The 24,538-nt window shown below is 51.2% G+C and overlaps 1 protein-coding gene across 2 annotated transcripts in view; it reads right to left on the bottom strand.

The window, feature by feature from the left end:
- The window catches only part of Cerk (ceramide kinase), a 37,838-nt gene extending 21,572 nt beyond the window's left edge, over positions 1 to 16,266 (bottom strand). Inside the window, exon 1 of one of the 2 annotated variants that reach the window (XM_055627011.1) lies at positions 16,036 to 16,266. In XM_055627011.1, coding sequence (XP_055482986.1) covers positions 16,036 to 16,177 — 142 coding nt within the window. In that variant the 5' untranslated portion in view covers positions 16,178 to 16,266. The remainder of the gene's footprint in view (positions 1 to 16,035) is intronic. The other variant, XM_055627010.1, reaches the window with a different exon arrangement.
- Positions 16,267 to 24,538: the final 8,272 nt, after the last annotated feature.

Here is a 24,538-nt window from a genome sequence, read left to right as displayed (position 1 = left end):
TTTCTGGGGGTATTTGGGCCTCAAGGAGCCCCCTCACCAGACTCGCCAGAGTCACCGCTTGTGACCCTGGATCCACCTGAACTCTATCTACTTCTTGCAACACCAGGAGGCGACAGGGGCACTTCTCTGTGTAATTACAGATCACCTGCCAGGCTCACAACAGGTGCCCAGTCGTGGGGACAGAACAGTCATGAGGCAGGGACCCTTTGGTAACACAACCTGTGCTTTGAGTGTAAGGATTCCTGAGAGCAGACTCCAGGCGTCTCCCAGTGCCCTAACTTCACAACTGTGACTGTCCGTGAGAAACAGGAGATAGAAGTCACAGCTGCTAGGCACAAGAGCGGGTAAGATAAGCTTCCACTATTCAGAGGAACGAGAGAGGCAAAGGTCACGCATTATGTCACAAAATAACTAAAATGCACCAGTGACCACTGGACGACTCACTTGAAGGAATACTCATGAGTAACGCTTCATCTTACACATTCAAAGGGAGTCTCAGCCCCAGGAAGAAGAGAGCAGTGTCCTAACACGTCACATGCTCTGCTGGCCAGACCCCAAAGGCTGTGGTGCAGCAGGGACACCATCACGCCACGTGGCCCACATACAGTCCATGGCTGCTGCAGCTCATAAGCCACACCATAGCTCATGTGACACTGGCACTGTCCCTCGGGAGGAACAAAGCTCTAAAATCAGCATCATCCAGATAACCCATGAGCATAACTCAGGGGTGGACCGGGAGGCAGAAAATAAAGAACCAGAGTAAGTCACATGGGCTGTCAGGAGGGATGCAGGCCCAGCAGGGAGGTGCTGAGGAAGTCTTGTGGTCGGGCTAATGGCTGGGGAGGTTCTGAGAGAGCTACAGCGGGAAGAGAGCAGGCCAAGAAGCAGTGAGGGACAAGGAGTCAGGGATGCAGGAAGAGAGGGACACAGGGATGGGAATGTCAGCTTTAGGAAATAGCATCACTCTGCTAGGGGTTGGGCAGAGCTAGAGGGAAGTAAGGGGCGAGGCTCTGTAAACACAAAAGGACAGTTCCAAAACGGGTGGCTTCCTATCAGAAAACGGAGCTGTCGGTGGGGATGTGCTCCCTCAGTCAGGCCTGCATCCCTGCAGAGCAGACAAGGCCACCTCTGCACCAGTGTCACGTCACAGGAAGCTGACACTGTCAGCCACAGATGTCAATAGGGACAAGTGAGTGAAGAGGGGCCCAGGGCCCTGGAGGAGACAGCGGCTGGTCCTCTCGGGGCAGGGTGCCCCTCCAACATGTGCTCTGCTATGCAGTCTAGACCATACGGACAGATGTCCACGCACCAGGATGGCCACGGGGACACTTGATGACATCAACCACAGCAACTGAGAACAGGTGAGGGACATTGGCAAATCACTGACCGGGAGGCGGGAAATCTGGGTCCTTTATGTCCCCCACAGAATAGAATGCTAACATTTCTCTGGTATGTGTTCTCAAACACTGCCGGCAAGGTTAGAAGGTCCACAAAGACGAGATGAGGAGGGCAGTTCTTCCAGACCAGGCTGGCTCCGTGCCTGTGTGATGGTGGCACTGGGAGCGGGTTGCCCGCCAGGGATCTTTTGCTATGAAGGAAAAGGCATGAGAAAGTCAGGGCAGGGCGTAGCTCATCTGTTCCAAGGATGGTGTCCTGTCTTGCTGTGTCCTGTGATCTGGCAGCAGCTGGGATGTGCCCACAGCTGCCAGTACTCATGCCCCCCTGGTCTACACTCAGAGCTTGCCAGGCAGCTTGTGCGCTGAGTGGTGGGTGTTTGCAGGTCTTGTTCCTGATCCCAAAAAAAGCAGTGACTGATAATCATTAGATGGGTCCCCTTCCCATAATAAAAATGGCAGGCTAGGACTCTGAGACAAATGTCCCGGATAAATATGAGGGATATTAACCTCCTTTCCAGTACCCCACAGTCAAACTAAGGGCCAGCCTTAGAGCAGGAGCAGCGAGTAGCCAAGACACCGATGGGATGACAGGTCCTGTGGTCCACTACTCAAACATCAAACCCCAACCCCCCATTAAGCAGTTCCTACCTGTTCCCTCCCAGGTACTACAGTGCCCAGCCTAGCCTGCTACTCACTGTACCAGTCACCCACCTGACCTGGGGACACAGAGTGTCGCTCTGGGCGCCCCCACCATTCTGAAAAGAATGCCCTGTTTGTGGCACAGCAGTCCTGAGAACACAAAAATGGGGTCCCAATCTGTTATGGCTACAGGGCCATTTCACCCTAAGCCCAGTGCCCAAGCGCTGTCCAGATGAGGCAAACACTCACAAGCACCCTTACCTACTCCATTTGGAACTCTGGATGTGTCCCCATCAGCCTGTCACACCAAGGCCTGGCCAATCCAGCCTTGGACCCCTTATGAGCAATGGTTTTCAAATCATTCTACATGCTTGACAGGAGGGCCTACTCAGAGCAATGAGGCCCACCCCCGAGGGTCACCTCCTTGCAGGTGACGTGAGGACACAAGCACTTTAAAAGTCACTGTATCTCCTTTAAGCCAGAGCAAGTTTCAGCTTCGGGTGTGACCTTTTGGGAAATCTACCAAACACCTTTTTCTTTCGGTATCCAGAGGTTAAGAATGCCACTGGCCCTCTCCTACCTCCACTACCTCCACACAGCCCTAGCGAGCTTCAGAGGCACCTCCCGAGGACCCCTTCCAGACACCCTTGCCTCATGAGGGCCCCACCATTCTGGCTTCTCATCATCCCACCACTGTGACAGGAACTGCAAGACAAATCACAAGCAGGGGTCTTCAAGGAGTCTGGGAAGTGGCTCAGTAGATAAAGGGCTTGCTGTTATAAGCACAAGGACTCAAGTTCGATCCCCAGCACCTACTTTAAAATCCGGTTATTGTGGCACGTATTTGTAACCCCAGGGCTTGGGGGTGAGACAATAAATAAATAAATAAATAGATAGATAGATAGATAGATAGATAGATAGATAGATAGATGGATGGATGGATGGATGGATGGATGGATGGATGGATGGATGGATGAATGAATAAATAAATGAATGAATGAATGAATGAATGAATGAATGAATGAATGAATAAATAAATAAATAAATAAATAAATAAATAAATAAGGGTCTGGAGAGATGGCTCGGGGGTTGTAGAGAACCTGGGTTCAGTTTCCAGCGCCTGCTTAGCAGCTCACAAGTGTCTGTAACTCTAGTCCCAGGAGATCCAAGCCCCTCTTCATCTGTGGGCCCCAGGAACACACGTGCACACACATACGTGCGGTCAAAACACTCATGCACATAAAATAAATATAAAAACCTTTAATGGAAAAAAAAAAGGTGGAGAGTGAATGAGGAAGATGCTTGGTGTCACCCTCTGGCTTTTGCACGCACATGCACCTTCACAGGCATGCACTGCTCACACAAACATATGCACACACACGTATTTATTGCTCACACACAGACACCTGTACCTCCATGTACACACACACAGGGACTTTGTTTTCCCAAACACTGAAAACAGAAACTCTGGTCGGAAACAGTTTTCACATATTCAGAGTTCAGCTCAGAGATGTTAGAACTGTCTGCCCCCATCACAGAGCTGTTCTGCCTCTTTCCTGCTGGGTTCCTCCACTGCCTGTGACACCAGCTGGGCCCTTACTCACTTTCAGATAGTGAATGCACTGCTCTATGTTGCGGTTCATGCCTTCATCTTCTGACAAGAAAACAATCCACTCTAGCCGGTCAGTGGTGACACATGCCTTCCATCCCAGCACTTGGGAGGCAGAGGCAGCTGGATCTGAGTTCAAGGCCAGCCTGGTCTACAGAGTGAGTCCCAGGGCAGCCAAAGCTATGCAGAGAAACCCTTGTTCTGGAAAAACAAAAACCAGACCACAAAAAAATCCACGTTAAAAACAATACTGGTCCAAATGTCATAAATTCAACACTGTTTCTGTTCCATAAGCCTCCTCAAACTTGGACTGAAAATTTTAAGTGAATTTGGTTAAGCCTCTGAACACTTTTGCTGACACCAGGCAAACTCTCCTGCCCTTCTGTTCACACCAGGGGTGACTCATGTGAGTGCGCAGCTCACCCTGCAACGACAGGCCATCACATTCCAGACAAATCAGCTGCCCTCGGCAGGTGAGGCTGGCCTGCTGCTTCCTGTCATCAGGTTGAGTGTGCCTAGCACCTTCTCCACAGCCTGCTGCAGTATTTGCAGTCATCACATGGCCTCGTGAATCACACGGACACCGGCTTCTAGTGCTTGCTGGTTCTGCGCTGTTTGTGTGCATGACTTGTGACCACAGCACAGACAGGAAACCAGCGTCTGTCGTCACTCAGCTGTGATGTCAGAGGCTCCTGGATGCCCATCGGTTTCCCACATGCCTCAGGGACAGCAAGGTTCACCAGGGACCCAGGTGCATACACATGTAAGCCCACAAATATAGGACAAGGATCAAGAGGGTGCGAATATGCCAGTCGGTCAGGCCTCCAATGGCCACCTGGGAAACCCAGTGGATAAAGATCAAGACAGCAAACTGGGCACAGTGACAGTAACTGTGATCCCAGCCTGAGGAAATGGAGGCAAGAATCAGATGAGAAGTTTATCATCAAGGTCACAAACGCTGCATGTGGCTCTCCAAAACCTTGAGGTCTGATGTGACAGGGTAAAGTGGGGTTGGGACAAGAGAGCAGCACCCCCAGTGCCCACTAGCAAAGTTCATAGGTCATGCAAAGGCTGAGGCTACAGTCCCCAGGGAAAATAGGTATGAAGTGGCTCCAGGCACCTTGGTCTGTATGCACCCAGTTTGTACAGGAACCTGAGCAACAAGGGCGCCCAAGAGAGCTGGATGGGGAACATGTCTCATTGCCCTGTAATTAAACAGGAGTCAGACACATTTCCCTGGCATCAGGCCACTCCACAGCATTTGCCTGTGTGAACACCTGGCCTTCATTAAAACGCTTCACACGGGCCCCAGGGAGTGCAGCAATACCAAGCAGGTCATGATTCTCTGGGTAATGGTTCTCTTTTGAGAGCAGCCGAGCTGTCTGTTCCCTTCCCGCTGGGCTCTTCCATCCTGATGCACATTCTGCCTGTTGCATCATCAGAGGGTGAGGACAACAAAGCAAACCAGACTTAGGAAGCTCCGAGGTGGCTGTGGGCTCCACACCTGAGGCGTGCCTGGAGCCTTTGAGTGGGTGCCCAGAGGGAAGCACTCAGGAGAGAGCAAAATACGGAGCTGAAAAGCTTTGTGTCTGAAGCTTAAAGCTAAAAGCTAAAAGCTGTGCTCAGAATATGGAGCAATGAGGAGAGGCAGTGACTAGAAAATGGGTCAGTAGGAACAATCTATTCTGAAAATATGGACTACTTTGACTCCCAGAATGGACTGGATGTGCCATTCTTTGCTCTTCCTTCTTAGATGTCAAATATGAAACCTACATAAGAAGGGCCAGAGAGGCAGAAGGACAAAGCAGCTGCCTGGGCTTTGAAGGTTGGAGAGGGACCTGTGGGTTTCCTTTTTCACCACAGAGCTCTGATCTGGAAAGAAGAAACTACAGTTGGAAATGCCAGTGTGTACAGACAAGAGTGTCAACACAAGCCAGCTCTCTGCAGCCACAAGCCAGGGCAGGGCTGGCCTCTCAGAACAGAGCCTTGAACAAGAACCGCCATGCCCCACCGAAAAGACTAATCCTGCTTTTCCAATTGAGCCCGCTGTGCTGAGGAACACACTACAGACTTCAAGATGTAAGCATTTTAGGAGTGAGGCCGGAAACCCGGTGATAACCATTCATCGAAAGAAAGCAGGGGTGGCCATGCTAATACCAGATAGACTTCAAGCCTAGGAAAGTCTCCAGAGATGGAGGACCAACCCACTGTATGAAGACGAGATGTGGCAAGCCTCTGTGCTTGCAGCAAAACAGCTGCAGAACATGGAAGGTGGAAACAGAAAACACTGATGGGGGAAATAAATGAATTCTGACTGTACTGACCACCTCAGCAACAGACAGAACACTGGTCTGGAAAGCAGACAGCATTGTGGAGCTCAACGCCGCCTTCAAGGACACTCCTCTAAAAGCGGCAGGACACTGCCTTCCTAGGAGCCCTCAAAACATGAACCCAAACTGATACAGTCTAGGGGTCTTGGTCAGGTTCGTTTTTTTTCTGCCACTTAAAGAATTAAAAGATGGGGGCAGAGGAGGGATCTGAAGCAAAACCGGCAGCAGCAGAGACATCTCAGGCACTGTGGACAGAAACAACAGCTGAAGAACAGCATTTATTGAGGATGAAAACACACACACACACACACACACACACACACACACACACACACAGAGCAGTCACACACAGAGAAAAACACCCTCTGTAAGGAGGAAAGTGAAAATCCAGTCTCTTCTGGAGGCCTGGGGCTTTCAAAGCCACTGCAGAGTTTTCCTCCTCTACTTTAGGGCTGTTCGGTTTGAAGAAAGCTTGGCTGGTTGATTAGCTTGGAACTATCATGTGACGTGTCCTAAGCAGGGCTTGAACTTGTTAAGCCAGTCTGAAAGCAGTGACCTTCTGGTGGAAAACAAAAGCCTACGAGGTGTTTTGTTTTGTTTTGAGCTGCCAGACTTTGGTCTCAAGTCATAAGGGTGAAAGAAGCTGGCCATCTCGGAAATTCACCGCCTTCTGTTACCTAGCCATGGCCCCTCTCCCTACCAATCTGCCCAACAGGGAGTCTAACTTCTAGTCTCTCAAAACCGTTTACCTAACCGGGAGACCCTAAAATATACGTCAAATGTCTACCTGCTCAGGAGCCCCTGTGTCGTAAAGCACTGTCCCGTGAGCAAAACAGACACCATCCTGAGACTGGCTGTGCCCGCTGGCAAGGGCCCATCCATGAAGGTCTGTGGACTGTTGACATTTCCTCAGAGGAGGAAGGTGCGGGGAGGGTCACTGGAGATTCCAGCCATCTGTAAACAGCTTTGTCCTAATTGCAACTGGTGGGGTGAGATGGGTTAGTTCTGAGGAGGGGCTGGAGTGTATTGGCTGGAGAAGGGGAAGGCGAGGGGGAAGGAGCCCTCATCTGTGATTGGGTGCAGACCTTCCAGGTTACAGGTTACTTTCAGGGGTCAGGGGTGGGGGGGTTCACCCACCGCCCCTGCCTGTAACCTCCTACCTACGCTAAGTAAGCCCACTAAACTCATTGGTTCTCCGGGTGAATTCTGGTAGTGTAGACTTTGGTTTGCCACTAGGACCTTCTGAAGAGGGAGGAGTGAATTGCTTAGTGCCCTGTAGTACACCCTGGCACACGTTCTTGCTCTGTGCGCCCTTACGCCTTGATTGGGAACTTCAGTTGATTCAGGTATCTGTGGAGAGAACTGGTCCCAAGAGGTGTGAATCCAAGCCATATGGGGCCTGAGGCTTCACTGCTGTACAGCCCACCCTGACCCTGTGGTTTTCTTTCTTGCGGATACCTGTCACATCTGGGGGGAAAAAAAACCCATATGAGCATGTTCCCCAAATAGAAGGAACAATTTTCCCAGTCAGTTTTTTTTTGTTTGTTTGTTTTTGTTTTTTCTTTTTAAGTTAAATTGTTTTTGACCACCTGGATTCACTGCTTTTACAAGACAGCATGCTGTTCGTCCCTCTTTGCTAAAAAATTACTTAGAGCAGGAAGGGTTGGCAGCTTACAAACACAGCCCCAATTCAGGCTGCTGGCTGCCTTTGTAAATAAGGCTTTACTGGCACACAGCCATGACCCTTTGTTGACGTGGTGTTTGTGGTGGCTTATATGCTCAAAAAGCAGGGCTGAGAAACTGTGCAGCCCACAGAGCCAAAGAAACCTCTGTTTGTCCCTTTTAGATAACGCTTGTGTTAAGGGACTCCCTTTATTTTTATTTGAAACCGGTTCTCACAGCTGGCCCACATGGCCTGGCTCTTTCGAGCTTTTCAGTCTCAGGGGGCTGGGATTACAGACAGGGACCGCCTCACCTACCTGCTGACCTGTTTTAGATTAGCAAAAGTTAAGCCTGAAACCTGGTCAGAATGATAACACCTTTATGACTATTCAAGGATCGCCGAGACCTGTCATCTCTTACGAGCCACTGAAACACCAGCAGAGGCTGCTGCCTTCGAGCCTCTGCCTGGGAAGCTGTGAAGCCCGCAACCCAAAGCCTCCCACAGCCCCTGGACTGATCTGGAGGGAGACTATTTCTGCTGTAGGTTGAGATGATTGCCATTTATTTCCTGCTATTCATGGGAAATGTGCGAGTCACATTGGCTTTATGTAAGTTGACCGTTTCCGTTGCTTCAGACCTCATAGAGGGACAGGAATGAAGACTGCGCCATTGGAGGCTGGTCTGGTGCTATGTTTTCTAAATACTGGCCCCTGAGATCTAGTTGCAGTTGAGAAGAGTACATCATCCGGTCTTTGCTCAACCTAATTTAAAGTTTAATTGGTTAATAAAATAGCTAGAAGCCTGTAACTGGGTTAAAGAGAAGTAGGTGGAGCTTAGGTTCCCAGGCTTGGGGTCAGAGAGGGACCGTGAGGGCAGAAGAATAGAGAGGAAGCATAAGATGTAGCAGAAGGAGAGGAAGCAGGGGAGAAGGAAGTCGACATGGGGTGGGTATTAAGGACCATGAGCATATGGCCATGAGTGCTGGCCTGTTGGAACAGAAGCAGCCCAGGCAAGAACAATGATTACAAGTAACTGGAGGGTGTGCAGCAGGAAAATAGCAAAATAGCTTAGAGGGTTGCTATCTTCCCAGTTACTGTGCTTTAAAGCTTTTAGAGTTCTACTGTGTCAATTATTCGGCAGCTAGCTAGGTTAGAGAAGCCCTCTAGAGCCTGATATCCCAAGCACCATGCTGTGCTGCCCTGTTAGGCTGACACCTGGCAGGCAGCACTTTACATCAGTGCCCTTCCTGTCAGGGCACTGCATTCCTCAGCCTCCGCATGCCTGGCTGGCTTCTAACCCATATTCCTTCAGAGGGAAGGAAAGACGGGTGGATATCATCCAGCAAGGGGGCCTCTGTAATGCCACCAGGGTAACACCCCTGCAACTTCCAATCTTGGTGGGAGGGTGCTGGGGGTCCTGAGCCAGAGTCCTCTTGACAGAGGGCCTGAAGTCGACCCCACGGCTGAGCGAGGATAATGAGCTGTCTGTCCCATAATCATCTACTCAGCAGATGAGGGAGTCTTTGAAGAGGGAGGAGGTAGGGGAGGACTCTGGCCCAGAGAAGGAGGGAGATAAGAGGAACATGGTACAAGAGGCATTGAAAAAGAAATGCCCAGCAGAGGAAAAGTCCGTTGAAGGGCAAAGCACATTTTGAATCCTGAAGGATAGGAGTGAGACTTAGGCTGATATGGGAAAATGAGGTCAGGGTATTGATAATGGCTCAGCTTTGCTGGGGAGAATGTGTAAGGGGGAGGTGAGCTAAGGTCAGGGTTGAATCATGGAAGAAGGTGCAGAACAGGCACTCTGGGAAGGTGGGAAGCTGTGTTTGCACAGAGGGATGTCAGACACTCACACTACCATCAAGCCGGCGGGCTGAACTGGGTGAATTTTTTTTTTCAAGTTTCCCATCCTGATGCCTGGGGTTCATCCATAACAGAAACGTTCCCAGGGGGAGGAAATAGTGACCATAGAGGATCCAAGACCAAGGTCAGAGGCAGGAGGACAGTGAGCTTGTGGGCAGTAGTTGTCTGAACCAGTCTGTGGCCAAAGGAACACAACTGGGTTCAGTGAGAACAGAGAGGAGGAATGAGACCAGAGAAAGCTGACTCGCAAGTGAGCCTGCCCACAGCAGCGGCCAGCTCACGGTCCCCCGTGTTGTGTGACATGTTGACTGTCTCCAGTTCGGCAGTGAGAACCAACTCTTAAGAGAAAGCAGAGACGGCTCCGGGCAGCATGGAGGCCACACAGTACCTGGAGTCTCTGTAAAAGGTTAAGCCGGCAGGAGCGTCAGAGCTCTGACAGCCTTCCTCAAGTCCCCAGATAGGTGGTCAAGCTGTCAAAACACACACCAGGTGCTTCCACACCATAGGGCCTGTACCAGCAGTACTGGAGTTGGCTCCATGATCAAGATCTATGGGGGTCCATGGAGAAATAGTGTCAGGCCCAGCCACTTAGAGTGTGGCCAGTCATGTCCTTTGAAGCCACACATGGACTGAAAATGGGAGAAAAGGACCAATATGTGGGCCTCAAGCTAACACCTCAGGGACAGATCTGGACAGGGGACAGCTGCCAATGAGAAGCATTAGAACAAAGGGATCTGTGTTGATAAGTTATCAGAGAGAAGAGGGAGGACCAACAAGAATGTGGGCAGGCAGGGGAATGTAAATTAAAAAAAAAAAAAAACATTGGCAAGGTCTCAGCAAACACATTGTATCTTCAAAAGTAAGAAGGGCCCTACTGGAAAGATGGCTGGAAAGATGGCTCAGCTCTGATCTTCCAGAGGTCCCTGGTTCAGTTCCTAGCATTTACATGGCAGCTCACAACCATCTGATCTGTAACTCAAATTCCAGTGGATCCAACTCCCTCACACAGATACGTATGTAAATGCACATTAAAAATAAATTAATTAAAAAAAGAGGTGACCTACAAACTGATGTTTCATTTCCTTAGGATGCATGATCAAAAATGGAATTTAGGGTATGGAGTGAAGTGGAGTTCATTAACAAAGCAGACACTTAGCACCTGTGAGGCCCTAGGTTTCACCTTCAGCACCAAGAAAGAAAAAAAAAATTAGAAGCTTTCCAAAAACAGCAGAGCACTTTCTGCTGTGTTCCTTCCATTGTGCCTCACCCCCACTCCTGTGGGTTCCTAAGGCTGAGGGCAGCATCTCTGTGGCATCCACTGAGGTGCTTAGCCTCCACCGCAGGATCTGTTTCTGTGAATGGCAACAATGTGTCAGTCATCTATCTTCTATTTGTTTATCATTTACCTACCTATCAATAATCTATCATTTACCTGTTTATCAATAATTAGTTGATTATCTAGCAATCACTTTTTATTGATATCTATCAATTATCTACCACTTATCTATCAATAATTTATCTACTGGTCACCTAGCTGTCTATCATCTGTTCTTCCATTCCCTGCCATTGCTCTGATGAAACGTCTATGTCTTTCAATGTTTTGGAGACAAGGTCTTACTATGTAACCCAGGATAGAACTCATGTCCTCCTGCCTGTATCTCTCAAATCATAGGTGTGTGTTTCCATGCTTGGTTCTGCTTTCCTACCAATTTTGTTTTGTTTTGTCAGGGACTCGCTGTATAGTCCTAGCTGGCCCTGGTGATGATACCCCATACCTCCCAAATCCTGGGATTACAGATATGTGCCATGAGACCTGGCTTTAATTTTCATAGATGCTTAGAAGTTTTTAACTTTTTAAGCTTTGCTATCATATTTGCTGTGCAGACACACACACACACACACACACACACACACACACACACACACACAAATACTATTTAAGCCCAAAAGAATTGACCACAGATACATGATGTTTAAAAGCAGTGGAGATGGGGCTGCCGGGAGTTTTGGCTGTGTGCTGTGTTCCTGTGAACTACCTGCAGAGGGGAGCCCGTCCCTGACAGCTGGGCAGGGCTTCCCCACGACTGTAAGGGGAAAGTTCTGGGTTGTGGCTCCCATGCCCTATCTTGGCAATGCTTACACAGGTGCAGAATTATCAAAATACATGCCCTTAAAATAGGAGGATTTTATTGCAGGAGACTCAGGTCTCAGTGAAGCTGCTCTTTGACAAGCCATGATTCCCAGCAGCAAGCTAAAACATGGAAAATAGCCTATGGTTATTTCCCTAGTTTTTTTTTTTGTTGTTTTGTTTTGTTTTTTGTTTTCCCTTCAGTGCATATTTGCATACACAGAAACAGTAAGCATTAAGGGCTTTGGATATATGATACTAAAGTAATTTTTGTCTGCTTTCTAGATTTTTTTAAAAATTTTATTTTTAGTTTAAAATGATGTCTATGTGTGTGAGAATATGTGCAGGTGAATACAGGCACCCACTGGGGCTAGAAGCATTGGATCCTGTTAGTGCTATAGCTTTAGGCGGTTGTAAGCTACCTGATGTGAGTGCTCAGAGTCAAATTCAGGTCCTCTGCAAGAGCAATACATGCTCTTACCCACTGGATCATCTCTCCAGCTTCTTATTAAATCAGCTTTTTTTTTTCCCCCAAGGGGTTGTTGGTGACCCATCCTATGGCCTGATGTCTGCAAGCAATTCTACAGCTCAGCTATACCCTCAACCCCATGATTTATGTAAGGTCACTTTTTCTTGCCCATGGCAGGGAGAAATGAAGATGTAGGCAAAGATAGAAGTGACTTGCCATGAGCTCACTACCAGCTTTGGGGCATCCAAGTTGGGGCTGGTAGAAGACAAAGGAGGTTCTCCTACAAAGGTGGAGCCTAGGCAGCAGCCCCAGTGCCATCCTTGAGCCCTGAGCGCACTCAGACACACAGCCCGTACTCTCTGAAAGAACAAATGCAGAATGGATGGTGTGCCTTACTGCAGCCAGAGGGAGAAGCCCAGACATCATTCCAGACTGTCTCAAGTTCAACTACTGACCCACTTAGAGAAGCCCCCCATTTCCTGTTTTTTAGTCTGCCCCACTTCCTCTCAGGCAGTGGCCTAGAGTACACTGGCTGGCTCATCAGCTTCCTCCTGCACCGAGCTCTGACTCCCAAGACTGAGTCCTTATCTCTGCTGCCGGGCACTTGGCAGAGAGCATGTGCCCAGGTTTAGAGCCTGCTCCTGCTGTGCACCAGGCACCTAGGGAACAAGCAACTCATATATTCCAGTTCCTATGTCTACAGCAGGAAAGAATGACGGAGAAGATGGAATACCCAGGTGGTTGCCCAGTGTCCCTGAGGGCTGTCCTGGAGTTCCAGGACTGACAGCCTCTCACATGTTCTACAATCTGTTTTTGCACAATCTTCTGCCCAGGGTTCCCAAGCCAGGCAATTCAGGTGTGTCCAGACACACCTGGGGAGTGGCAGGTTGGAAGTGCCACTGGCCAACTGAATTCAATGTGGCATGAACTGCTCGTTCCTAGTCTGCCTTCCTGACTTCACAGACTTCAATCACAGCTTATTCTAAAGTAGGTCTAATAATTTGGGGGTTGAAAACACAGCGAGGGAGGGGGGTAGTAGGTGGGGATTGGGAAAGGCAACTTGGTTCCTCCTCCCCCTTCTAAGCCACAAATCTTACAACTTGTTCTTTAAGTCACATGGAGGTGGAGAGCACCAGGGAAGGGGAACTTTCCTGAGCCAGCCTACCAACTGGTCCCTCACAGCCAATCCTAGAGAGGACGGGTCTGTTGGGCTGTTATCCAAGCGGCCGTGGATCAGACTGTGCAGAAGTGGCTGCATACTTCACAGGGGTGATGCAATACTCGAAGAGCCGGCCAGCTGTGGAAGCCACCTGCCAGCAAAAACACGCAGGCTAAAAGCAGACACTGCCAGCATACCAGACCTAGAATGTGGGCACCGGAGACCATAATGGCAGCTCATCAACTGTGCCAACACTGACAACCAGCAATGAATGATGTCCCACACCACATCCTATGAAGCAGGCGGGGGCAGGTCTTATCCACGTCTTCATGGCCTCCCTGGCTAAAAGAGACAGTGCTGTCTCGCGGAACTGGGTTTGCTTGGCCCCAAGTCCTAGCTGGGTCAGTAGGGTCCCTGTCTGGTGTGTAGAACAAAGCAGAGGCCTGCCGTGTACACACATCCTGAACACCCCATGCAAACAGCATTCTTATCCTAAGCCTAGACTCCAGGTTCTAGAGGCTTACCTGGAATTCAATCAACTCAGGCCTAGGCAGAACAGTGGTAAAGTCGAAGAACAAGAGAGACGTGGCCCTGAGAGGTGGTGCCAGGAACACATAGGGAGACCTCAGGGCAATCAAGTCCCAGGCACTGAGCCACAGGAAGCCACTCTGAAGACAATGCTGCTTTGATCCCAAGGCCAGAAACCAGGTTGGTCACAAGTCTGAGGTCATCTTAGCCCTACCTCTCTTCACTCAGTCTTCAGAGCCTCACAGCACAGTGTCAGGGTGCTTACAGCCCCGACTACCCACAGGACACCAGAAAGCCATTCTGGGTTGAATAAGTGAACGAATGGGTGACACCCAAACTCAGGTTGTCCACTGGGGGAGTCCTGACTTCTACTACTCCCACTCCCAATGAGTTGTAACAGGAAAATCCATGCTGCTCCCGCTGAATTAAATAAATGTGTCATGAACTGCTCCTAGCCTGCTCTCCTGACTTCACAGACTTCAATCTCACCTTAGTCTAAAGTAGGACTAATTCTTTGGGGGCTGAAAACACGGCGGGAGTGTGGGGGTGTTGGTGCAGGGAGCCATCTTGGTCCCCCCTTCCCCTCCCAAACCACAGTTTGCCAACTTGTTTTGTTGTTGTTTTTTTATTTTATTTTATTTTGTTGTTTATTTTATTTCATTTTACTCAAATGGAGGTGGACAAGATGACACTCAATCCCCCTACACCCAGCCTTGCCTACTACCTCCACTGTCTCCACCTAGACCGGGTCAACTGCCTCTCTTCTGCTTGGCTTGGTCACTCCTCTCTCTAGCCTCCCTGAAGAGATCATCAGGTCTTAAATGAAGCTGGACACCACATTCAGGGGTTATCTTTACAGCCACAATAAAGACCAGTGTCTGCTTCAGCCTGCCAGGCCACAGGAGTCCTAAGATTTTATTCTCCAGTGGTTCCCTTCAACCATGACCCTGATACACCCATGTCTTGAGGGTCTTCCTGACTTTATCAGTCTTCCCCCAACTCATGTACATCAACGCTCAGTCTGCAGGTTTCTCCGGGCAAATGCCTCCATGTGAGGCCTGCTCAGCCTACCGTGTACTGGCCATTGGCCACCCGTTTGTGGCTCACTCTCAGATGCCTACCCTCAGAGGCTCTTCTCGGGATCCAAGTTCACCAGACACGGTTATTCCTCTGTGTCTTGCTAAATGGAAAAGCCCCCATTGCATCAGAGACTTGACAGGTGTTGAGCCTAGGCTGGGATCCCAGGGCCCATCCCCAGCAGGCACTCAAGGGAAACTTTGCAGGGATGCTTGTTTGATGGTAGAGCCTGTGTTAGCAAGCCCCAAGCCCTGTATTCTGTTATCTCCAGCAAAGAAAGAGGGAGAGGAAAAATAAAGTTGGGCTTGGTGGCACACATACTTCTGCAGCCGAAGTTTGAGGAGGATCTGAGCCACAAAAAGAAACAGTCTCAAAACAACAACAACAACAACAAAAAAGCAAGGGATACAAAAAAGCAAATGAATACACCCACAAGGCCAGCCCTGGGTGCCCCAACTCCTGGCGTCCACACACAATCTTCTGTAATCCTCCTTTTAAGGAGGACTGAATGACACCTTTGTAAATCTCTGCCAATCCCTAGGCCACCACCAGACAGACCTGCAACAAAGCCCAGGGAGAGTGGCTCCAGTGTCCCGGAAGGTGGGTTGTATCTTTCCTGTGTTCACCTAAGCTGCTCCTCTTTCAACCTTGAGAGCCTCTGAGCAGGGTGCACACCTCAACACAAAGTCAGAGCCCCTTGCTCAACTCCCTCATCAAAGGAAGTCTCTGCCAGGGCGCCTCTGGGCTTTTCCCATGTGCCTGGACTTGGATTCACTGTATTGGAGGAAGGGGGTGCCCAGAAACCTGTCCTGTCTAGGCGTGTCAGCGCATCCCAAAGACAGCACCAGCACCAGACCTCCCTTGCGGTCCCGCGGCTGTGCTGGGGGCTGCGGACGCTTGCCCTTCCCCCATCCCCATCCAGCACCTCCTGAGGCTTTGTCATGCCTCAGCGGCGGGACGGTTCCCCGCCAGAGGCAGAGGAGAACTCTGACTACCCGACACCCGGGCCGTGTGCCTCTGATCCCCCGCGCCTCAGATACCCAGGCCTCTTCTTCCCGTGCTCGGGTCTTGTCTCTCCGGGGTTCGGCCCACCCCAGCCTGCCCGGAGCGCTCTAGCTGCGCAGGCCTGGGATGGATGGAGCACCGCCCCACCAGCCCCGGATGACCACACTCACCGGCACCGGGCACGCAAGGCCCGGTCTCTGGGCTCCGCCACCAGCGTAGCAGAGCCCGAGCGGGCTCCAGACTGACGGCACAACGTTGCTGCTTTACCCACAGCACCGACTGCAGCGGCTCCGCCTCCCCCATTGCGCCCATCGTAGCCGGCGCGGCCTCGTCCGCCGGGCGCGGGGCGCGCGGACGCCGGGAGGCGCAGGACCGTTAGCGGCCCCTGCAGTCCTCCCGGAGGTGTCGCGGGGAGGCGGGAACGGGAGGCGGCGCTGCGTCACCCGGGACGCAGGGAGGACGGCGGGGACCCGGGAGGAAGCGAGCAGGGTGAGGACAGGGGAGGCTGGGCTTGGGGACAGAGAAGGAGCAGAGGATAGAGGGAGCCTAGGTTGGGGAGCAGAAAGGGCCTAGGAAGGACCGGGAGGGGTCAGAGGAGGCGACTGAGGGGCCTGGGCGTGAGGAGTGAGGTCGCAGCGGCCCGGTGTGGCTCTCGCTGTCCCTGGGCGCTGCTGGGTCCGCACGCGCGACGGGCGGGGGAGGGCTGCAATGACAGGCGGAGTTCCAGCAGCGCAGAAATGCTGCCCAGGCGGTCGTGTGCTGGCGTTGGGTAGCCTTAGAACTGCCGGTGTGCGCCCACGAGCGATGTGACCTTGGGCATCCGTGTCTTTTTAGGTCTTGGTCTCCTGGCGGCTGGCGAGAGTCCTGCAGGTTGGCCCCGGCAGGCCAAGGAAGGCTGGGAGGGAGAGGAGAATAAGGGCTGCTTTTCCGGGAAGTGAAAGCTGGTTCTGTGGATGGCTGTGGGTCTACAACCTCCAGAGAGACAGGAGATGGAGTCCTTGTGTCGGTCACCTGACCGTTCCCTCCCTAACAGGCCCGAGGAACCCGAGTTGCTGTTCCGGATGCTGCTTAAGATGGGACAAGCGCAACATGGCTGCCTCAGGGAGGTCTCCTTGGGCCTCGTCTCCTCCAGTTAAAGGGTCCCAAGGCACAGCAAGGCAGTACTCAGCACTGCCCTCAAAGCGTGTGCACCCCTCTCTGTGAAACTTCCATGGGTGTATGGGCTTGTTCCTTACTGGGTCTCCAGTGCCTAAAATGGCCCCTGCACATAGTGTTGTTCCTCAAATATTGGTTCCATGATGGCAGCAGTTCACATCTGGCCTATGAAGAGTTTCCTCAGAAATGCTAACTGGTCCAAGAGTTCAAGTCTCTGATGTGACGGAGCTAAGCCTCACAGCAGGGTCAGTCTTCCAGAAGGTTGGAGCCCCCTGCTCTGCCCTCCCCCTCAGCTTTCCTGCTGCTGCAGACTGAGGCAGGGCTGGCCCAAGTCTACCTTTGCCTGGCTTGCTGTGCCTGGTACCAGACGCCTAAGGTACAAGTCTGTTCCTGTCAGGGCCCGGTGTCCAGCTGCAGGGCAGGAACAGCCATGAATCACTTGCTTCCTGGAAGCCCAGCCCACCCAGTTCTAGGCTCCCAGACAGCTCTGTAGTGTTGGTTAGGCTCAGGCAGAATCTTAGCCCCACCCTTGAGCAAGCTGGACCTGATCTAGCTCAGTGGTTGGTCTAAGCAAGGGCTGCTCCAGCTCTTTCCTTCCACCACTGCTGTGGTGAGGCCTGGAGAAGGTGGACATGAAACTTCTTCAGAAACCTAGGTGGGTGTGAGGGATTGTGTCAGGCAAGGGAGGTAGGGGCTAGGGACTCTAAAACAATGGCCTCTTTGTTGAGCCTCTTCTGGCCTTCCTGCCCCTTCACATTTAATCATGCATGATTTATTATTGTTATTATTATTACTATTACTTGTTTTTGGCTGTCCTGGAACTCATTCTATAAACCAGGCTGATCTCAAACTTAAAGATCCACCTGCCTCTGTCTCCCAAGTGCTGGGATTAAAGGTATGAGCCACCACACCTGAAAAATCATGAGGTATTTTATGTGGTCACCACACTGACCACATAATTCTGTAGCCAGACAGAGTCCCTAAGAGGACCTGACCCCACCCTAGCCCTAGAGGTGCTCCATCCAGGAAGACACGACCACGCAGACCACAGAATACTCGAGAACCCAAGGAGGGTCCCCTGTGCATTCTTACAGCCAATTAGTGAGAATCAGGGTCCCCCCGTGGCTGCTGTGGGCTGAAGGGTACCCTGCCATTGAAATGCTGAAGCTCCAAGTTTGAGTGCCCATAGACAGTGACTTATTTGGAGACAGAGGTGATTAAGTGAGGCCTTTAGGGGGCTGGTGCGATAGCTTAGCCTGTGGTCACTTGGCCTCCAAACACAACTCATCCCACACGTGTGCACACAAATGAACACGTGCCTGCAAAGAAATCAGACCCTGAGGGTAGGCTCAACCCAGTTCAGCTGGTGCAGGGGAGACTTGAACAGGGCTGTGCACATAGAACATGAGCTCTGAGGAGCACCAGAGGAATGGCCACCTGCAGGCCTCAGGAGACCCTGGGGCTTCCTGCCTCTGTGAACCAGAGTCGGGAAGCAGTGTCAGGTGCTGAAGCAGCTAGTTGCTCTGTGGTGACCCCGGCCCACTAGTGTACTAGCCTGCTCGCCTGGGTTGCTGCAGTTTCAGGATTGACTGGGAAGCCTCTGCCGAGGGGAGGCAGCCTAGTGAGGGCTATGTTCTGTGAGGACACACTTTGTGCAGCTGAGGCGAGCGGTATGGAAGGGCTTAGGCCCTCCAGGATGTGGAGCATAATGAGCACAGCATTGCGGGCGGAAGGAAAGGAGGCTTCTCCGTCCAGAGCAGCTGCCAGGTCCTTGCTGCCTGTGAGTCCCCTGGGGCTCATCAGTTGTTGAGTGTGAAAGCAGATGGCAGAGCAGCTGACAGGGCCTTGGAAACACCCATGCAGCGTGGATCAGCCCTGGGATGTGGGCCTTTACACCGAGATAACACACCCAGCTCCCATGATGGCTTCTCAAGGTACCGGGATCACCACTTCCCTGACTATCATACCCTTCCCTTGCTGGGTCCTGATCCAAACACCTTCTTACATGTCTATTTTGGAGGTTCCTATCCAACAGCCTTACCTATGGCCACCTCTTCATGCTGCTTTGGCCCCTGTCTATCATAGAACTTTGACCTGTGCCTGGCTCCCTACAGCCAATGCTGCCCCAGCCTGTTGCTGGCCTGCTGTATGCACAGATGGCCCCAGGTTTAGAAGGGCCCAAGCTGACCAGGAATCCCAGGGCATAGGCTCAGCTTCAGCAGCCCAGAGCCCTCATGAGCTAGCACTGTCCTGCCCTGTCATATGTCAAGTTGAAGCATGCAGCTCTTGACCTGATGCTCTGAGTCATGTAAATCTGGGCATCTGACCAGATGTGGCCCAGCACCTTCCCTCCTTGGGTCCAGGCTCTCTCATACATGGCCTGGCTGGCTCCTGAGGTCCTGTCTAGTCCCACAAATTGCCACTAATCATGAGTGTCCCAGCCACTGGGTCACCCACCGGAGAGGTCTTCATCCATCTGCAACACCTTCCAAGTTAGTCCTTTGTGTGCTCTGAGCTCCTCTATCTCCAGGAGCCCATGCTCTTGTTTACGCTCCACTGGCCTGCCTGCTTATCTTCCCAAGCTTCCTCCCTGATGAAGTCAGTGGGACTAATTGACATCAGAAACTGGAACACTGCTGGGTGGGGCCAGGGGATCTGGCAGGCTATAACCCACAGACTGCCAGGAATGCTGCCCTCTGCCCTCCACCCTCGAGGAAGAGCCTTCCAAGCACTACCTGTCAAAGCTGACTGCCTGGAAGAAATGTCCTGAGCTCAGAGGCCCCGTGTTTGAGAGTTAGGCTCATGGTTCACAAAATGCACAACTCTGACCTGCCCTCAGGGCCCAGGCAATGACTGGAAACACCCATTGTCTATTTCATTTTGTGGAGGGCAAACGGACACTCTGGGAACCAAACTGACCTGCTCATGTGACACTGGGAAGCAATTAGATGGGAGGGTACATCAGGCTCTCCTGCCCTTAACACCTCAGAGAAGCTGGAAAGTGGCATAAGCCTGGCTCAATGCTGTCAGTGGACATGCTGCTTCTTGGACACCCTACTGGGACAGCCAGTCCACCTTCAGGAGGGCAGGTAGGGCAGAAGGGCCCTCACCCATTGAAGACATCGAGGCTTGGACTGAAGAACAGGTGGCCCTTAGTGTGACAGAGACTGGAAAGGCTTTGGTGTAGATCTGGCTAGAAAATCCTGAATTAGAGACAGAGATCAGGGCACCCATTCCTCTGGATTGCTGGGGGAGCACCCTGCCCAGCACAGGGGGCCTCAGAGACCAGACTTTGGTTTGCTTTGAGCCTGCAAGTTCCCCAGACTTTCAGGGGTAGCCAATGCCGAGCAGAGAGAGGAGCTGGATACTCTGCTTCGCTGAAGCTCGTACAGTCCCCAGGGCACTGTGCCTTCAAGGCAAGGCAACAACTTTGTGAGAAAGGAAGCAAGAAAGAGAACTGGGAAGGAACACAGCTGCAAGATTCAGAGCCTAGCCTCCACTGCCTGGTCAGCCTGTGGGCCACTGACTGCATTCCTTTCCAGATAGGGAGTATCCTGAGAGTTGTCCAGGATGTCAGCCCACAAGGAAGGAGGTTTGCTCTGTGGTAGATTCTCTTGAGAAAAAGGCTACTCGCTTAGGGAGTGAACCTGAGCCAGGTGATGTTCGTGCATACCTTTAATTCCAGCCCTTGGGAGGCAGAAGCATGCGGGTCTCTATGAGTGAGAGGCTAGCCTGGTCTACAGAGAGAGAGATTCTAGGACATCCAGGGCTACAGAGAGTCCCCCTTCCTGTGTATTCCTGCAGCTGGAGGAAAGATGGACAGCTTTGTGGACCCACAGCTCTTGGCCATGTCAGGGGGAGCAGACTGACAAAGGTGCAGACTGGGAGCAATCCGGGAGGGGACATTGTGTGCCAGTATCTCCCAGCTTCAGTTAAGTGATACAATGTAGCCTTGACTCTGTCTAGAAAGTAGAAGCTGCAACAATATTCAACTTTAGGAATTGGGTGAAAGTCACCACGGAAAGGGCCCATTAAGTGACACCTGTGATCTGCCAGGACTCAGCTGAGTGGCCTTTGCATATTGGTAGTTGCTTGAGTGGTCTGGAACCATTGGCAACTCTGATCTGGAGGAAGAGGTGGGAGGACCCAGAGGCCATTGTTATACCTTCTTTGGTGCTTGGAGGAGCAGGAAGACCTTCTTCAGTCTGTGACTGTTTCACTTGTCCTTCTGTGTTCAAGAGAAGATGCAAGGAGAAAAACACCTTCAGACAAAGCCAGGGTCTTGGAAGTAACACCCTCTGGAGAAGACCATTTCAGAGAGATAACACAAGCCACCACAGGCGACAAGCTTTGTAGCACAGGGAATAAAGTATCGGATCCTACCCAAGATCAAGACCAAAGGAATTTAAAAAGTTGAAAAAGAAAAAGATCAGTAGGAACTGAATACTGTTGAATTCAGTGCTCATGGATGGCAAAGAAGTTATTGTGCCCCCAAGAGAAGCCACACTAAAAATCTTGCTGGGCAGTGCTGGCAGAGAAGGATGGTTGGCTGGGAAGATGAGGGGCGAACTCTACCACCCTCAACAGTCTGCCAGAAATGGGAGAGAAAGGCAGGGAGGGAGGAAACCTGAATTCAAAGTGTGGAGGGGCTGCGCCTTGACAATGCTGACCATGTGAGATCAGAAAGCCTCACTCTGCTCACACCATATCATCTATGGACAGGGAAACTGAAGCTGTAGCAATGCTTGCCCATGCACACAGACACACACACACACACACACACACACACACACACAGACGTGTAGGCCAGAGGACAAGTTATAGGCATCAGTTCTCGTCTATAATGGGGATCATAGGGATCAAACCCAGGTCATCAGGCTTGGTACTTCACCTACTCAGCTGTTATGCTGGCCTAGTAACTACCTCCCGACCCCACCCCAAACCACTTCCCCATCCTGTCCTTCTCCCAGGGCTGTCACTTCTGACATCCTCCATCAGCCCTTAGCACTCAATTCTATGTAGGCCGGCCATTGCAGCCTCTGAGGAGAAGAGGACCATACTCTTCCCTGCAGAGATCTGCCTGTCAAAAGGTGACAGGGCTGTGAAGCTCCAATCATTTGTGGCCAGTTAGGGACAAGGACCCTTGTGGCTAGCTTGGCAGAATTTTCAAGAGAAGACAGAGAACCACGCTTTTACGAATGACTCTAAAACAGCAATGGATTTGGTTGAAGAGAGTTTTGTGGCATGATAACTCCTGACACAGGCTGGGCATCCAGGGGCCCCAGCAGTCTGTGACTGCTAGGTTAGCACCACAGAGTTAAGTTAGACTTAAAAGGCCCAGTGGGAGAGATGGACGAACACATGCTAGCATTGTGTGTAAATGCTCAGCCAGGAAGGATACGGAAGCAGTGCTGCTGGAATCGTGTGGAAGATATGCTGAAGGAGAGTGGACTGAACAGGCTTTAGTGGGATCCTCCCGTCCCTGGGAGCCAGCAGGGAAGACCTCTTATGGCACCCTCCAAACCCAGGGTACCCAGCTCACCCTGGAGACAAAAGCCCCTCAGGGGAGCTGCAGTCTGGTGCTGGTGGGGGGAGGGGTAGGGGAGGTCAGACGTTGAATGTGCGGGGGGCAGAGGGACAAACAGAAGAGCCCCCATCCCGCAGATTGCTTCTGTCTCAGTTGCCGGTTCAGGGAACTGTGGCTCATGTCCCTGGTAGTTCACTCAGTCAAGGCTCACAGTTATCAATACCTTCACCACAGAAGGGAAAAGCTCCTTTTCCCATAAAGAGCTCCTGTATCCTGTGGAGCCTCTACTCCACACTCTGCCCCCCTGCCTGCTGTGAGAACCACTAACCTCGTTTCTGTCTGTCTTCACCTGTTCTAGACTTTTCCTAAAGTAGAATCACACACTATCCCTCCCCCAACTCCCTGCTGGGAGCAGAATGAGCTGTGCACATACTAGACAAACGCTTTGCCGTGGAGTTACACTTCCAGTCCCACGAAGCGGCCTCTCTGTCTGACTTCTTCCACTTGGTGGAGCGGTTCTCAGCCTGTGGGTCATGACCCCTTTGGGCTTGAAAGACTGTTTCACAGGGGTTGCCTAAGGCCATAGGAAAACACAGACATTTACATTATGATTCATAACAGTAGCAAAATTACAGTTATTAGGTAGCAACGACAATAATTCTATGGTTGAAGGTCAGCACAACATGAGGAACTGTGTTAAAGGGTCGAGGCATTAGGAAGGGTGAGAACCCCTGACAGTGTCTCAGTGCACGCCTGACACCACAAAACTGAAGGCTGAATAATGTCAGTCACTCACTCACGGTCTCACATTGTAACCCAGACTGACCTAAAACCCATTATTCAGCCCAGGCTAGCCTCAAACTTGCAGCAAACCCCCTGCCTCAGCCTCCTGAGTGCTGGCACTATAGGCTTGTGCCACCGTGCCTGGCTGAGACCTAATGTTTTATGAGCAACAGGAATTCATCATTCTCATAGTCCAGACCCTGCATGGTCCAAAATAAAAATGATGGCAGGTCCAGCATCCAGTGAAGGATGTTCCCTCTGACAAGCCAGCTCCCTCCAGCTCTCAGGGCCACACATCCATTCACAGGGCACTCCCACCTACAACTGTCACAACGTCTTCCTCAAAGGCCCGTGTCTCCATGCCCCTGCTCAGGGGACTTGGCTTCAGCATGGAGTATAATGCTCTCAAGGTCCATCCACATTTTCTGTCTGTCTCCACCTTACCACCCTTATGGCTAAGTAGTATTGTCATGGCTGTGCTGCATTTATTTGCTCATTCATGGACTGATGGACCTTCAGTTAGTTGTTTGCGCTCTTTGGCTGTATGAATAGCATGGCTCCGGACATTCAGTGATGAGTTTTTGTGGGACGTGTCTCAGTCTCATGGATAGTCAGATACATGGAGGAGTAGGATTGTCGTGTCTTCTGACTCTCTTTGCTTAACTGTTTGAGGAATCATCAGTCTGTCTCCCAGTGCAGCCTCACTGCCTGACAGCCCCAGAAGGGCACAGGCTTCCAGCATGTCTGCACTGTTGCTTATGGTTTCCTGTTGGCTGTAGCCATCTGTAAACAAACAAACAAACAAACAAACAAACAAACAAACAAACAAACAAAAGTTCACCTAAAGAAGCTGTGCCTTTGGCCAAACCTTCTGCAAGACTGATTAACTGACCAGAACGTCAGTGACTGTGGACAGCTTGGAATGTTATGGGTCCAGGGCCTAATTGCAATTATCTTGGATTATCTTCAGCCTCCTAAATAGCCATTCCTTGCTTACCTCTCGGTTAGACCCAATGTTCTAAGGCTGACAGATAAAAGACCTCTTGGAATGTGTTGGCTTGGCTTCACACTAGCTTCCACTAACCCCAAAAGCAAAGACTGTCAGACAACATCTGAGGCCTATAGCTGACATGTCTCTCTGCTTTGCTGCAACCATCTCTCTGATGTCCCCACCAACATATTTGAAAAATCACCTTGATTTATGACTT

Source organism: Psammomys obesus, unplaced genomic scaffold (assembly GCF_907164565.1).
Source record: "Psammomys obesus unplaced genomic scaffold, mPsaObe1.curated_primary_1811, whole genome shotgun sequence".
NCBI lineage: Eukaryota > Metazoa > Chordata > Mammalia > Rodentia > Muridae > Psammomys > Psammomys obesus.
Note: the sequence above shows the minus strand (reverse complement) of the source record. Positions and strands in the feature narration are given on the sequence as shown.